The sequence below is a fragment of the Hevea brasiliensis genome, chromosome 1 (assembly GCF_030052815.1).
Source record: "Hevea brasiliensis isolate MT/VB/25A 57/8 chromosome 1, ASM3005281v1, whole genome shotgun sequence".
Lineage (NCBI taxonomy): Eukaryota > Viridiplantae > Streptophyta > Magnoliopsida > Malpighiales > Euphorbiaceae > Hevea > Hevea brasiliensis.
The window spans coordinates 122739463-122757464 of record NC_079493.1 but is presented as its reverse complement, the minus strand read 5'-3'; the positions used below and the strand labels follow the sequence as shown (position 1 = coordinate 122757464).

The window sequence follows — 18002 nt, the reverse complement described above, 5'->3', positions numbered from 1 at the left end:
AATGACACAATTAATTGATTGATCAAAAGAACTTATTTTGGTTGACACACTCCCCATTTATCAATATGGATGGAGGCACTTAATTGAAATTTTGAATAAAATATTAAGATTTGACCTCTTTCTATTTAAAAAAAAAAACAAAAAAACATTCTAACTTTTTAATATGATATTTATTTGAAAAAATAAAATTTATATTAATGTATAGTAAAATGCTAAAAATTAAAAATTAAAACTAAACTGGCCTGAAGATTTAAATTTAAATGGAGATATTTATGGGTTAAATTCAATATTTAAATTACATTTTATAATTAATAAAGCCATGAATAAATTAGCACTGAAGAGCAAGCAATATCCAATTGATAATAATATTGTTAATTGAACCCTACATATCCATATATCAATTTAGTGCCCCATCATCCCATGAGCCCCACTCATAACTCACTACTCACTTGTCAGCCAATGGAAATTTCTAGCTCAGCAATGAGCAAACCAAACACCAAGGTTCACACAAGGACACTTGCAGACCTCAGTAGATTAAAAAATAAGCACCATATTGTTAGAAAACTATATCCAATCACTTAAGAGCATTATGTTGGGAGATATTTTATTCAAAATTTCTGTCTTTAATTTCAAAATGCCCTGATACATAATGCATATGCATTGAGAAGGAGATGTGGAATTTAATTTCAGCAATCAACTTCAAGAATGCAAAACTACTAGATTAATGAAACGCTATACTATAATCTTGACCAATGCTTGGCACATATAAGAACATAACACAATAAGAAGAAATGCCACATTATTAGAAAATGAAATCAAACCATCGAAAACTTGCACGCATGTGACAGTTCCTATAGTGTAACAAATGCAAATCTATTGCCCATTTCATAATTTGAATCTACAGAAAACGTCCCTGTGTGAATTGAATCGAAAGAAAACAATAATGATAATAAAATCAGATTACATGGGGACAGCACGCGCCTTGTACATACAAATATAAGCCATATGCCAGTCACCTGAAAACCATAAGAAACCAAAACTAATTGGAAAGAAGAGCAATAAAAGCATAGAGCTGAATAGCAGTAAGCTTCTAAATATTGTCATTTGAAGACATGTGACCAGATAGGATTCACTACTATGCAAGGTGAGCTCACCTCCTCCAGATAATTTAGTAATATCCTCCTCCCGCTGTGGGATGGAATTATCATCATCATACTCGATCCATTTCCCTGTGCAGAATGACATTCATCAGTTTAATAACACAAGCCAAATACGATGGTGACAGAGTAATCAAACTGACTAGATTCAGAGAACTTACCATTTTCTTGCTTTACCCAGGCAACATAATGCCCTGAATCAGCACTCCTCCCCTTATGGGTCAGCACAGCAACCAAATCATATATTCCAGTCAAATGTGATTCTTTGTCAGATGAACCACCTGGAGTGAACAGTAAGAATGTTTAATAGAGCAAGCAAGATGGGTTTCAGCATAAGCATCAGAACTTAATATATGTGCATCTTGGGAAAATAACTTGGGGAGCATGATACACTTAAAAATAGTCAACTACTAGATTAATGATACGTGGACAATAATGAACTGAGACACCTGTATATACAGGGGAAGCCATGTCTGTATCTGAGGGTAGTGGACTCAAATAAACGCTCAATGAAGATCGTGCGATCCAATCGATCAAGGGATTGGCATTAAACTGTTATGAAGAAGCTACTGACCGGTATTGGAACCCAACCCCTCAAAACAGCACTCGCAGAACGAAATGCTCCTCCTAATGAAGGGAGAGTCATTTATTATCAGTAAGGCGAGTATTAATGAGCCAAATAACTGTGGTACTGTGCCGGCAACAAATGTTATCATCACTGACACAATAACCGCCATTGCAGGAATGACATTACACCTGTTACTAGAGACAAATTTTGAGTAACATGCTGTAAAAGATGAAAGCTATAGTCTAGCTGGTAACCCAAAACAACACTTGGCACTCCCCTAATGAGATAATGGTTGGTGTATAAGACTTTACTTTCTCAAGGTAAAACATTCGAACTCTTACATTCTCAGCCATTATTCTCTTTGCTTCTAAATTCTTCCAACAATTACTAACTTAACCATCAAAGTGCCGATGGGGAATCACCCCTTTGGCTTTCTTCTAACCTTTCATTCTCTAGCAGAAGAAGTTAACGTATTGGTCTCAGACTCATTTGAAGACTGGTCGAATAAGCCAAATAACCACTCGTACCATATACCTCGTACCATATACCTCATACCTTACCCTTACCCTTAATCCCATACTTTCCAATACTTTCATTGTAGACCCTTCTGACACAATCCCACAAGTCATTCACCTGCGATACCCCTGGTATCACCCATCATCAGAGCACAAAGTCACTAGGCAATTATTGGTTTGATAACCTTCAATGCAGGATGATCATGTATATAGTCTAGCATCTTCCCAAAATGCATGCAATACTGGAAAGCAATAGAATTTAGTTCAGAAATAAACTTCTGAAATATAATGCCACAACAACTCATTTACACCATAAATCTCCAAGGCCCAAAGGTCTATTACAAAGTCCACACTCCAGAGACCACACCCAAACACAAACTAACCCACAATGTCAATGCTAAACTGCAAACGACGCCTTGGACGTCAAACACAGATTATATTTACCAGATCTCAATAAAAACATTGAAATACAAAAAGGGATGCTCAGTTCAAGCTAAGGAGAATATTTACAACATTTACCTTCTTTGGAGGTAGCCTTAAAACATTCTCCGCTTCCATTGGATGATCCCTATAAGCAAAACACAAACAAATGTAAGATGTACCACAGACGCAAAGGGCTTAAGTATTTGCCCTTGCATGTATTGCTCAAACAGAAGATCACCTCTGCGTCAGTCATCTTGATATCATTGTCTTTTGAGCCAGAGCTCTTCTCATTTGCTTTCAGGCCAAGCTTCTTACCTTCTGCATCTCTTAAAATCTGATAGTTATTAGAAGTTAAAAACAACCATGACCACCACCAAAAAAAGTTATCAGCATTTATATTTAAATTGAACTCCACATCCCTACAAAAGCAAAAGAATATCATATACCTGGCGGGGTGCCTCCAATTTTTTGCGGAGATCATCTGAACAGAAATCATAGATATCTAGCTCCAATGGGTAATCCACTTTCTGAAACACAAGCATGCCCAAAAGAAAATACAACAAATTTCAAAAAGAAGATACAAGTATTGCTTTTATGAAACTTTTTGCATAACCAGTCTTTAAACCTAGACCAAATGACTTCTTGACGCAAAAGTAATCATATTATATTTATTTTTACTTTTTTTCTTTCAGCATCACATAAACAAAAGATTTAGTGAGAAAAGCATCATATTTACTTCATTTAACTTTTACAGTAACAGAAGAAGAGAAATTCAATTACCCGCAAAATCTTGGCCTTCTGATTTGACTCCCTCTTCCAGAAAAAACGAACAAACTGAACAGTCAAGTACCTTTTGGCAAAAAAAAAAAAGTCAATGCACCTTGAAAATACACACTGTAAGAATTTGAAGGCCTCATAACAACTTAAAAAATAACAGAAGACGAAAATGACATCGACACTAATCAAGTCAAATCAGTAAATTTACAAATTATGAACAATCTTGCCAAAAATCAGGCAACTCACAGGGATATCCACGCTGTCAGATCTTGTATAACTAGTGATAGCATATCATAATGGTAATAAAAGGATGAAAACATTGTAAAGAACAAAGTCTCAAGGAAACAGGCAATTTGTTACCTTGGCAAGGCATTGATGCGAGATTCTTTCAAGTAAATTGCACTACGCCCTAAGGAAGGGGAGGCCTTCTCCAACTCAGATTTCAGACCCTACACGATCCAGTAACATTGATGAGATCATTACTTACATGTAACATCATGGGATTAGAAATATTAATGATTACAAAAAGAATAAGAAATGCTACAGTATATAGAATAGCAGACTTCATAAGAGATCCTCTTAAAAACATAAAGAAGGGTTCACAAAAGGAACCAGCATAATAAAATGAGTCAAAAGAATTATTTTCAGTACTAATTAGGTACTTTTTTTTTTCCAACTCCGGAAAGAAAAGAAATTTTATTAAGGAAAAAAAAAGAGATTATCATATGAAGGATAATATGTCTTGCTACTATTTCCAACACAAAACAAGAAGTGAATTACAAAATATAATGTCCTCTTTCCTGTTAAAACATCTGAAACACTAGGGGTGTAAATAAAGCTCTAACCTTCCCACATGCAACCCACCCACCCCCCCTTTTTCTTTTTTAAATAAACTAATTAAATAAAGTACCAAAGAGAGAGACCAGAACACTGGTGTGCAAAGTTATACAAGGAAGCACTTTGAAATGACCTGTCACACAAGGAAAGAATAAATTTCTGGTAAGACTTACATGCTTTAGTCCTTCATGCAAATGGTTCACCTCCTGCGATATGTGGCATTTAAGTGAATAAACTGATTCTGTCTCTGAGCTCTCTTCACCACTTTCTTGGCAATGGATTCTAGAAACATTAAAATTTTGTTAAGTCTTCAGATACATTAAAACAACCAAAATCACACACAAACACGCAAACACACACACAAATAAAATTAAATAAAAGCATCAATACTACTCATATGGTTGACAGAATACCACCAATGAAGCTTAGTGATGCTTCTTTTTGATGTGTGCTTCACAAGAAAATAAAAAATACAGAAGAAACTCAAGAAATCAACCTGCTTACAAGTTCGATTCCAAAAAGTGCCTTCGTTGTATCCAAATTTTCACTGGGGGAAGTTAAACAAGATGAAATGATTAAGTTAAACATAAATGACAAGAAAGAAAGCTAGATGATCACACAGCAAGATCTAAACTCAAAACTTCATAATACATTATCTTTAAAAAAACCTATTCTGAACCTAATTTATCCATGCAATAAGTTATAATTGGCAAAACAATCATTAGGAAGATCAATCATATAATGAAGTAAGCTTCTATGAAGCCAATTTCAATTGCAGACATAGTAAGTGTTGCATATTCACACCATAAAATAAAAACCAAAACTACCTGGGACTTGATGATCTAAGAGACTGTGAAAGAGTGTATAAAAGTTGTGTCCAACACTCTTCAGCATCCTGTCATATATTTTAGATTATATGGATCAACATTACAACAGAATTTAATATATAAGACTATTACAAGCAGCAGAGAAATATTAGATATTTGAAAACCTGCTGCATGAATACACCATTATGCAATTGGCCAAATTGTGGATACTTTTTGCGTAACACCTGCAAATACAATGGAAAAAAAATAAATAAATGTGCAGTCTTTATTTCCTTGTATCCCAGCGAGCAAGGTGAACAACAACTACCAACTACCTAATGATGATATCTATAAAAGGTTCCAACAATAATTTTGGACAAAAATGTAGAAAATGGTCTACACAAAAATAATGCTGCAATGTGACTTATATGTGACCAAAAAGAGAACAAACCATCCAAAACTGCATAGGTGCCACAGGCTTAACACTTTTATCAAGCTCATTAAACAGTTCTCGAGTTGCAGCTGTCAACATATGAGATGTCTGATCCAAATCATTTCTCTTTTCAGATGGATACCTGATCAAAATTTACATTGAGAACAACACCGTTGTCAAATTGAAAGCATGCTATTATGATGTAATCAGAAACAACACATTTATTCACAAAATAAGGTAACTTACTTGAGTAAAGCAGACTTCAATTCTGGAACAGAATGCAAACATTGTATCGTGGAGTTCATGTAACAGGTGTTTCCCAGATTAAATAGGCCAGCAGTATGACCCTGGTAGCAGGAAAAACATTAGCAATATGCTTGCACCAAAGCTAAATAAGAACATTGGCTAAGAAAAAAAAGGTCAACTAGCATTAATGCTTGTTTGCAACAAACTGAACATCACTACAAAACATTAATTTTGAACTACAAAGCTTCAAAAATATCAGGTGACATAGGAAAGCATGCTTGAGTAATTTTGAAACAATAGCCAGAAGCTTAAACTACATCAAACATTAATAAAGGGAGAATTAGGTATGTTCCATTCCCAAAAACCTGATAAAGGGAGAGACTTGTGCAGATTAATGGCCAGTGCAAAACTATTTAAACCTCTGTGAATCCAGATCCTTCAGGACTAACAAAAAATTTGGCTCCAAAAAATGTTGGAGGAAAAGAATCCATGCAGCCAAAGTTTGGAATTAAGCTCAGTTGAGTTGAATTCTGCAAGAAATATGTTGAGAATGACAAGGATCTACAAATGCTAGTCATAAATATTTAATTAAACCAAGGTCAACCGAGGTAAGCCCACAGATGATAGATTAATGATGAGATGGTCAGAACAGTCTGAACTAATAATTAGAAAACTCAGTATCACAGCTTTGCTAACAAAGCTTTAAGCAACTTCAAACTAAAAAGGAAGCACAGAATGAAATTCAGGCAAATATTTTAATCATACATCTTGACATAGAATCAAAGGAATTCTTCCATTGCTACAGCTTATACAGTCAATAGGCCAAAAGTGAAGTGTTCTTTCATTGGTATAGAACCAAAGAAATGGAGAAACAAAAAGTTAGTAACAACCAGTAAACGGGAAGAATTTCACATATGTTTAATTAGCATGTGCAATATATCTATAATCAACAGCATTTATTAAAGATACATCTTTAGTTTATACATTTCGTTCATAAATGACATAAAAATCATGAGGGTGTCAATGTTATACAGCCACTAACAGGTTATACTATGTAATGATACTCCATAAATTAATAGGTCATGTATAAATAAATAAATATATAAAAGAAACTGAAGAACTCTACCACAGCAACCACTTGTTCTTCTTCTGGAAGATCCTCCATGAAAACAGGGCCCTTCTCTGGGGCCTTCACAATCTCATCTGCAGTTCCCATCATCATCAATTTTTGACCCTAGAGAAAATTATTAAATGCAAACAATTACTCAAAATCAAATTCCACCAGGATAAATGTGATACGGCTTCAAAACCACCACAAAGATCATTCACCTCCTTCACTCCTAGCGTTGCCCAATCAGCATCATCCTGCATTGTCAAAGAAAAGTTAAAAAGGGTGATACTCACCTTCAATAAACACACTACAAATTCCTAATGTAATATATATATATATATATATATATATATATATATATATATATATATATCAAAATGAATAAAGCAGAGAAATAATCACTGCCACCCTGATACATCAACAAAGCCAGCTAATTACCTTCAATAAACCACCTTTAACCATAATCTTTTGCCTCTCAGGGGGCACTCCTGTCAGATCATACAATTGGCACTTGAAAACATAGGGGGGCAGGCTTGTATCGATCTCCACCTTTGGAAAGACCTCCTTTTGCCATTTTACATTCACTGGAAATTTTCATTTTAATCATCATAATTGACTATCAAACTTTGAAGAACAATAGCTCCAAAAAAAATGCCAATCATGCTAGATGGTCAATGCATCCCCATTAGCCCATTGTAAAAATATCTGACAAAGACTAATTTCTCACATGGTCTATACTCCTTACCAGTTCATCAAATGTACAGCATGTAAATTAGAGATTTTATGTTCACTTCAGGTATCCTTAAATAAACAAAGACGGGAAATAGTATATGCATTGCTCCAGTAGCATATCATATAAAGTTTATTTCAAAGTAAAGCAATAATAACGTACAAGATCTTAGAATCATAAGATTCAAAACCCACACCCAAACAAAGGACATTTCATCAATAATAGAAGTGGCTATTACATCATTAAAGTCAGCTTCAAATTCGACACCGTCAGATCATTTGTTTTGCACAGATTTCTGATTCATACATACGTTATCTGAGTACTTTTTTTTTTATTCTACTTTATCAATTCCAATCCAAAATAGCTATAACATATTTCTACCCACGAATCATTAGCATACAAAACAATTTTAAGTGTGTATATATATATCCAAAACCCAAAAATGGCCAAAGCCCCAGTTTATGAAATTCAAAAATAAACCCAAAACAATCAAGCATCAAGTTATATCTGCTACATTAATTATATCTGCTACATTAATTATAATAGAGAGAGAGAGAGAGAGAGAGAGAGAGAGAGAGGGCAAGCGTAATCTAAACCGCTTAATCATGTAAAGGTGACTGAAACAGTACCTTTTAGCATGATTGATAGGTGTTTGGAGAGATCGACAGAGAGAAAGAGAGGTGTGGATTTTGAGATTGTGTTTGTGCTTTTGCCTTGCTTGAGGTTGAGGAAAAGAAACACAGAGCTTTGAGAGTTCTTGCAGTCGTACGAATTCGATTTTAAGCTTTGTATGCAGAAGAGCTGGTTGTGTATAAACCCGAGTCCGGGGTTTTTCATTCGGGTAATGGTGATGAGTACATCTGCTACAAAAACGGGTCCTTTTTGGGTCAAAATTGAAAAATCACGTCTTTACGATTAATCCCTAAATTAAAATTTTTAACAATTACATCATATATTTTATAGATTAATGCATACCACACCGTTGCTAAAACCATTAACTGATGGTAAATTATTAGGTATATTTGATGCATTTAGAACATATATATTGTCATTTAGAAAATAATAAGTTTGTTTACTTAGAGAGAATTTTTTAGAGCCTGTTTACTCAGGAAAAATTTTCTAAATTTTTAGAATATTTTTCTACAGAAAATGAAAATTAGAATATTTTATTCATTTTGATTAATTTTCTAAATATCAGGTTACGAAATAATTTTCCATAGTTTTTTAAATTTAAAAAAAATTTAGATAACATTTCTGAGTTGTTTTTTAAAATTTTTTGTTAAAAAAGTTGGAGAGTTTTTTAAATTTTCTACAAGTTTTCCAAATAGAAAACAGAGATTTTTATATTGACATCAAAAAAATATGTCTACAAATCCTGACAGAACTCTTTTTTAATTTTTTCTCTTTTCTCCCTTTTTATTCCTCCCTTCCTCCTCGATCATCAATTAATCATTTTCTTCAAAGAGTTCTTTCTCTCTTCTTCTCTCAATTCATTTTCTCTCCTCTTCAGTCACAATGTTTGATTGGTTTTTTTTTTTTTTTCGTATGAGATTCCTCCAATTTGACATTAAATATTGGATTGTGCTGATAATCCAAATTACCCCATATTAATTTTTAATTTCTTCAATTTCAATACCCTTTTAGCTCACTCAATTTTATTATAAATTCCTTGCTTTGGTTAGCATTAGTTAGCATTGGATTGATAATTGAATTCCTTGTATGTGCAAGATCATAGTGTGCAGAATTTGCTGCTGTACTTTCCAATTGTTGGGTCTCTTTTGCTGCTTTGATTTAATTGTTTGTACTCCATTGGTTTGCTTTGATAAAGGGGTACTCAAATATTGATGCTAAATCTATGTCTTACTCTACCATGTTGTGCTTGGTGCAAATTTCTGCTCTATTTTGTGAACGATATTTGTGTGTACTAGCTGCATTGTTGTGTTCATGCCGTGGTAGATTTTGCGCAAAATTGGTTGATTACTATTTGTAATATATATATATATTCTCTTTCAGTTTAATCTAATGTAATTTCTTCCTTCGCTTCCAATATCTTTTGCTTGAGAAACGAATCAATACAAGGTGCATTAAAGGTATGTTGTAACATCTCTTACCCGTCAACAGTATAGTCGAGCAAAGTGTACTATATTCGGTGTCGGAGCACCCTATCCTATCTTGTCATGTACAATATTAATTTACTGTCTATTTAATTTCATTATCTTACGTGTAGATTTTTTTTTTATCACATCTTATTTTTATGGAGACCCAGACAGGGTCTCCTTGTTAGTAGTATGTCATAGAGCATATCATTTAGTATGTATCTTATACATATTTTATTAATAAAAGGCAATTTCACTTTTCCGTTTACATAATGTATTTATGTGTAATAGAAAAGGTCCATTGATATTTTGTTATAAATTATATTCTTAAGTTGTTAAGAATATGAGTGACAGTATTTATAGCACAAAATATCATAAATCGGTTCACAATTGAGGATATTTCACACAGGACATGATTTATCCAGAAAGATTATATTCATGTTTGTTTCCAAAGTATTTATATGAGATATAAATAAGATGGAGTGGTGAGTCTCATGCCACATAACAAACATGATAGGCACCTATACATGATAAGTAGGCCGAACTAGTGATGCATATGACAAGCACATGGACTTTACTCTTGTCAATGTATTGTTATATATCATATCAGTGCATATAATCTTTAGACATAAGATAACACAGTTATATTGTATATAGGTAGTTTGAGTTTGATACTGCTTTCATACTTGTACTGTGTATGGGTATATGGGCATGTGTTGGCTCCTACTAGTTATATATGGAGATAGGTGTTGATGATGATGGAATCTGTTACCTTAAGTAAATGGAGATAAAATCCTATATTCATTTAATTGTTCTTGATATTTCAAGTTCCTGGCCAGGACAGACAGATTTAGTCAGAAAAGAGTTTCTGACAAGAAAATTTAATTAATCAAGAACTGGAATTAAAAGAGAACATAATGTTCATAGCAAATGGGGTTTGACATAAACCATGACTCCAGCTCGAATTGGGATTTTGTAACAGAGAGATTCTAGTGCATGGTAACATACGATTAAAGGTTCATTTAAGGTATTCCTTGTTACTGATTGGGTGGCCATGGCACGCTATACTAGGTATTAACCATGGTCTATGAGATGCCTGAAATGATTTAGAGAAATTATTCATGGTAAGAAAGAGTTCTGATGATATTAAAAGTTAATATCATATTTCATTTCCAATTAGGATGAGTCTAGTAAGTCACACACATACACAAGATAATCACCAAGTAAAATGTGATTTAATTGATAATTAAAGAGTTTAATTAATTAATTAAATAGGTTTGGTTTGCAATAAGATTGCAAAGTCTTTAGCATGACTTGAAACCAAATCTAGGTTATTGGATGTATAGTATAAGTTAAATTTATATTTTAAGTGTTTAAATATGAATTTAATTATGAGAAATTAATTAATGGAGATTAATTAATTGATTTATAGTTGATATGAATTGATTAGAAGAGGAGAAATAATGATTTTGGGTTGAGAACTCAAAATTACAACTTAAGGGCAATTTGGTCATTTCACATGGTGACATGTGGCAACATGAGATGGTGACACATGGCATTATATAAGTTTGCCATTTGTCTTCCTATCATGCAAGGTGATCAAAGTCAAGATTAAGTATAATTTTGACACTTGGCTTAATGTGATTAAGTCAATTAAAAACAAGATGCAATGTGGTGGTGACATGTGGTAAAGGGTTTAAGTGATTGCTTGACCTAATTATAAAAGGGAAAAGAAAATAAGAAACAAACACTCTCTCTTTCTCAAGGTGGCGACACCTCTTTCTACCTCTCCTCTCTTCATCTTGTCTCATCAATTCAAAGAGAATTGCCCAAAATCCTTTGAATTAAAATTGCTAGAAATTGTTTCTAGTGTCCTATACATACATACTACCTCTCTAAAGGCAAAGGCCCAATTTATAATTGGTTGGCAAAGGCTTGAGAAGCAAATTTGGGGCTGCCCATTGGTGATCTTGGTGTGGACAAGCTAGAGGGACAGCACTTGGGGTCCTAGGTGCTTCCTAAAGGTGCCAATTACATCCATAGTGCATCAAAAAAGTTAGTGCTCTAACTCCTCTTTTAAACCAGGGTTTAAATGAATTAATTTGTTAATTCATAATCTTGAATGGCAAACATAGATCCTAATACATATTAAAAGTGTTTTAATATGCAATTGAGCATTAAAATTAATTAGGTACATAAGAGATGTAGCATGATGCATGTAACCCTAGAAGAAAAAATTTGAAATTCAATGCTCTAATGAACCAATCACCATGCTTTCACTCCTTTACTCTTTTATTTTATTAGTGCATGGTTGGTTTTCTTATTTACCTGTTAAAATCAATTATATCTATTTCATCACATTATTTCTAATATTAATTATTCATGTACCATATCATATCATTACTCATAAAATTTTTAAGAAAATAAACTTTCATTTCATTCACATAACATTACATACAATAATCTACAATTATATACAATCCAAAATTTAATTACATGTCTCAAAATAATTTACAACGTTTACTTATGTACAATAATCAAAATATAAAATCTAAATTTATATGAGCCCTACCAAAATGGACTGCTGAGGTGACACTGATACTGTAGCAGATCTAATCAAGATCTTAGCTAGAGTTTACTTGTAACACCCCTATATGCATAGCTTGGTATATTTCACTGTTTCGGTGACCGATGTCGGTCCGGACAATTAAGTAGATTAGAATCACATTTACCTAGATAAGCCCTGAACGCAAATAATTAGTGATTTCCATATAGTTAAGTATAAATAAGAAAAACAGAACATAAAAGATTAAATGAGCTGGGAGTCACAGCAATGGGTGACCTTTCCGGGAAGTGACTGCGAAGGCCATCGTAACCCTAATTCTGAACCAGAAAATGTGACACCGCGGTCCTAAGGACTATTGCGAACATAGTGGAAAAGAGAAAATCACAGAAAAGAGTTATTAAGCAGATCAAATAATTAGGTCAGTGATCCGAAAGAAATATTGAATAACTAATAAACCAGATCAAACAGGCGATGGCCAAATTGGTCAATTCACCCCTAGAGCTTACTCCGGACCTAACTGTCCAATAAAATTGGACTAACAAAAATTTCAAAGTCGAGAATTAAATTAAAGAATTATTGAAAAAAAAAGGGGGAAAGTAAGGAAAAATCACTTTATTACATCACCTTACCTCATGTTTATGACATCATAAATCAATTTAAATTTCCTACAATTTTTGACTAAGTCAAATTGACTTAATAAAATACAAATACATAAGAATTACAAGCAAGTCACTCATTTTCTCTCCCATATAATTTCGACAGCCCCATCTCCCATAGCCCTCCATGTGCAAACCTCCATTAAAGCTTACCCCAAGCTTTAAATCCCCCATTAAACCTAATTTCTCCCATAATTAGTTCATAAGACCTTGTTTTCTTCCCTTAAGAAGGTTATTCAGCAAGAAAGAAAGAAGAAAAGAGGAAAAAAATTGAAGATTGAACTTTAAAGTTTGAGGTTAGTGTTTAACTTACAATTTTTAGTTTAAATTATGTGTTTATGATTATATATATTTAGGAATTAGAGAAAAAAAAAACAAAAATAATTATTGGGGGACCAAAGGAAAATTCGGCCAGCCTTAGGTGGAGGTTGAATTGAATGATTTTGATGGAATTAAAGTGGTAATTAGGTGGAATTAAACATGTAAACAATGAATATATACTTTAATTGCATTAGATTTCAAAATTATGTAATTAGGGTTCTTAACCCTCTTGAAAATTTGGGAAATTTTGAGGAAATAGTCAAATGATGCAAATGACCTTAATAGAGGTTGAAAATGGTCAATTGGGACCATTTATGGTATGTTTGAATTGGTAGAAACCAAGTGCAATTCGGATTGGTTAGAGTCACTATTCTAGTAGCTTGACCTAGGTCTCTTTCAGGGACTAAAACTAAAAATTTACTAACCCAATTGGTGTGAAACCAATTGGGAATGAAAATAGACACATAATGGCCCATTTTTCATTTAGGAACCATGCCCAGAAAATGACATTAACATAGTAAACAATTAGGTCAAACCCGAGTGGAGTGCACTGCTACTGTACCAAAATGACCCAATGAACAATATTTATTCATTTGGCCATAACATGGGCTATACAGGTCCAAACGACCTGATTTTTGTGGCATTGGAAAGGTATGACATAGCACTACAACTTTTATAAATGACACTAACCCAAATTCTGCCCATAACCCAGTCATTTTGCCACTTAAATTTAGCAGTCTAAAACCGCCAGAACCAAATTAGGTGCCCAGAAATCTAGGTTAAACCAATCTGGCCAGCCATGTTCAAATGGCCATATCTTGGGCTACAAAACTCCAAATGGAGTTATTCAAAAAGAAAATTAAAAATAAGACAATAAGGAACAACTTTTATGAAGAACACTTTATCAAATTTCCACAGAAACTTTATTAATACAATAGTGCAAAACAGGATACCAAATCTGAAAATTTGAAAATGCAATTAGGAGACCTAAAAATTGAAGGGGCAACTAAAACCAATAAATTTGATAACCAAAATGTGGTATGTGGGTGTAATTGAAATTGCCATACCTATTAAGTATAAGAAAGTCAATAATTTGACTTGAATAGTGCCATGAATAGTAACCTTAAAATGCAAATTTTAAAGAACATTAATTTAAGCGTATTAGAGCTAGAAATAAATAGATGTGAATTTGTTATTGAATTTATTATAAGTTGTGATACTGAAATACTATGAAATTTTGTGTTTCAGTTGAAAAGAATATCGGGAAAGAACCCGAGGCATCGAGTCAAGGCCTAGAGGCAACTCGCACAAGGTTTGTGCACAACATAAAATCTTTCTATAAATTCTCTTTGACACTTTGTTTTAATGAATAAATTATGATTTATCTTTATTGCAAATTTGTGACTGAAATGAATATTATGCTTTTGACCTAAATTATTGGAAATGCAATTGTATGTGTTTGAATTGTTAATAAATGTTTAGTAAAATGTTAAGATAATTTTGAAACCACAGCGTCATGATCATATATCTGAATGCCTCACTAGCATGCCTAGTGGGAGGAATTAGTTTTGAATTTTGATTCCCTCTCTGGCTGAAGTATTGAGGTGTGTGCTAGTAGAGAAAGAAATTGAATGGGTACCCATAGATTGAGCTAGCTAGCTTTGAGATTTCTCATAAGCCTCTAACTATTGAGATAAACATTGTACTGATGGCATGATATAACTGTGTGTTTTTATGAAATTGTTTTGTGACTTCCGAAATGAGAATGTTTGACTAAAAGTATAAATTGTGTTTTGTATCTGCTTTTCCTTTTCAGTACCATAATTGAATAAATGTGATTTGATTTACAATAAAATTGTATTTCTGTTATGTTGTGCACCACTGAGTCATTATACTTAGCGATAGCTTTTCATTGCTGTCGCAGATAGAGAGACTAGTAGAGTAGCGGAGTGAGCTGCTAAGGATTTTAGAGCTACTTCTGAACCTTTTGTCAGGTATAATCTTATACCCTGATTGTACATGTTTATTTTGATGTAATTAACTGTATCTACATTTATAAATTGGTCATGAGCAGTTGTACAGATTTTGTAATATTATTATTTTGGATTTTCAGATGAAATTTCTGGACTAATGAATGTAACTTAATTTTTCTTTAATGAAATATGTATAAAACTAATTATTATTATTTTCAAAAATATTTGAATTGAAATTTTGAGTTGTGAAATTTTAATTTGAATTATGGGAGTTGAGCTAATTTGTGTCAATTTGAGTTAAAATGGTGGTTGAGATTTGATGAAGTGTTATATTAGAAGTGTTTTCTACAGGTTAAAATTTTCGATTTTCTCAAATACAACCGGCACTCTACTGAAATTTTTCCAAAATTACAAAAAAATAAAAATGGGCACAAATTTAATCAAATCTTTAAACTTCAAGTAAATGTTTTTAATACCTGCTAGAAAATCTCACCACTTTCAAAAAGTAAGAAAATTGTTTTAAAATCTCTTGTAGTGTATTTAATGGGTTATCAGTAGATAGAGTCGCTAATTCATTAGATATACTATGAGATCATGTTATGCCTTACAGAGGGGTAAGGTGTGACATGTTTTAGTGGTATCAGAGCAAATTTTTAAAGTATGTTTTGACTTATGAATTTGTATATTTTCTTTGATAAGTACAACTGCTCAATGTCCTTATTTGATACATACAGTGTATTACATTATAAATATAAACTAATGGAGAGAAATCTCATTGTGTTATTTGTCCAGGAGATATCCTATCCCCAATTTGAAATGGAAGAAGGGGACCGCTCAGTTGAGCAATCTGTGGAGGTTGAGGCACAAGAGGAAGCCCCAGCTCTCCGAAATGTCAGTGGTTCAATGGCACCGACCCCACAAATGTCACAGTTTCCTGCACAATTCACTCAGCAGATGGCTGCTATGTTCCAACAGATGGCTGAAAGTATGCCTGTTCAATCTCCACTTCAGTCACCTGTGGTGCAACCTCAGTCTCCAGCTAGACAATATGACAAGCTATTGAAATATGAGACTATAGAATTCAAGGGTACAGTAGATCCTCTAAAGACAGAGCAGTGGTTGGAGAGAATGGATAGAGTATTCAAGAAACTGCACTGCTCGGATGAATTGAAATTTGAATATTCAGTGTCACTATTTCAAGGGGATGCGTATGATTGGTGGAAGACCATCTCCCACAGCTTGGTGGAACCTCCAGTACTGACATGGGACGACGTCATCAGAGAGTTCAGATAGAAATACGTCCCAGATGCTTATGTGGATCAGAAGCTACAGGAGTTTTTAAGCCTGAAACAAGGAAGCAGAACAATGGCATAATATGAAAGGGAGTTCTCCAGCCTGAGCCACTATGCAGGGAGTTTACTATCTACCAGTAGAGAAAGATGTAAGAGGTTTGAAACTGGTTTGAAACCCAGTCTGAGGATGCAAGTGGTTGGATTCAAACATAATAACTTCTCTGAGCTCATCTCTTAAGCACTTGAGTTGGAAAGAATTGAGTCAGAAGGGGCACCAGTGAAAGAGAAAACAAAGAAGACAGAGAAATCAGAAAAATAGAAAAGTGGAAAGGCAGTGGATCAAAGTTCCAGTGGCATTACTGAAAAAAGAAAGAAATTTAGGGGATGTAAAGGTAGATTTTCTGGGCAGAGACCCCCTTGGTCTGGTCAGCAGCTATCTAGGAGTTTTCACCCTCCCTGCCCTTGTGAGACATGTGGCAAGACCCATAGTGGTGTTTGTTATTGGGCTACAGGAGCTTGTTTTAACTGTGGAGGCATGGGCCATCTTGCTAAGGACTGCACCAGTGCCCATAGATTTGGGCCAGCTCCTACCACTGTAGAAGGATCCATTCAGAGTTCTGCTACCAGAGGTTTATAACCGGTTAGCAGAGGAAGAGGCAGAGGTAGAGGTAATGCTTCTGGCAGTCAGGGTATCGTTAACCATTCAGAACAAGGGAGTGCTCCAGCCAGAGTTTACACGATGAGACAGTGAGAAGAGGCTGAGACTTTCGATATTATAATCGGTACTTTCTCTATCTCTGAGCAGGATGTCCTTGTCTTATTTGATCCGGGTTTTACCCACTCATATGTTAGTGCTAGCATAGTTAGTTTCATTGCTATTCCGTGTGTCAATATGAGTTTTGAAGTGCTAGTAACTAGTCCGTTAGGACAAGAGGTTCGGGTCAACCAAATATATAGAGATTGTCCTTTGGTGATCCAAGGAAATGTTTCTCTCTCATATTTGATTGAAATACCCTTCAGAGATTATGATATCATCTTGGGCATGGATTGGTTAGCCAGGCACCATGCAATGATTGACTGTAGACTAAAGATAGTCACTTTTGGTCTCCCTCTATACGGTGATGTGGTAATATATGGGGAGAGGTAGTTATTACCATCTAACATAATTTTGGCTGCACTAGCTAAGAAGGTGATCAGAAAAGGGTATGAAACATACTTGGCACATGTGATAGACACCCAAGTGGGGAGTCCAGCATTGAGGGACATCCCTACAGTATGTGACTTTCTGGATGTGTTCCCTGATGAGTTGCTAGGATTACCTCCGGAAAGAGAGGTGCAGTTTGAGATTGATGTCATGCATGGTGTGGATTGAATCTCCATAACACCATACAGAATGGCACCAGTAGAACAGAAAGAATTGAAAGTGCAGTTGTAAGAGCTGCTTGATAAGGGCTTTATTCGCCTTAGTGTGTCACCTTGGGGAGCGCCAGTGTTG

At 34.2% G+C, this 18002-nt stretch overlaps 1 protein-coding gene across 1 annotated transcript; it reads right to left on the bottom strand.

The window, feature by feature from the left end:
• Window positions 1-782: 782 nt before the first annotated feature.
• On the bottom strand, window positions 783-8488 carry LOC110639083 (ubiquitin carboxyl-terminal hydrolase 7). The gene is made up of 18 exons (XM_021789889.2): window positions 8233-8488; window positions 7312-7457; window positions 7092-7127; window positions 6889-6996; window positions 5763-5863; window positions 5535-5658; window positions 5269-5328; window positions 5105-5172; window positions 4774-4824; window positions 4451-4559; window positions 3801-3889; window positions 3444-3513; window positions 3110-3190; window positions 2902-2997; window positions 2760-2808; window positions 1319-1438; window positions 1155-1229; window positions 783-1016 (listed from the first exon to the last, which is right to left on the bottom strand). The coding sequence occupies exons 1-18, from the start codon at window positions 8438-8440 to the stop codon at window positions 961-963; spliced, it is 1647 nt and encodes a 548-aa protein (XP_021645581.2). The 5' UTR covers window positions 8441-8488; the 3' UTR covers window positions 783-960.
• Window positions 8489-18002: the final 9514 nt, after the last annotated feature.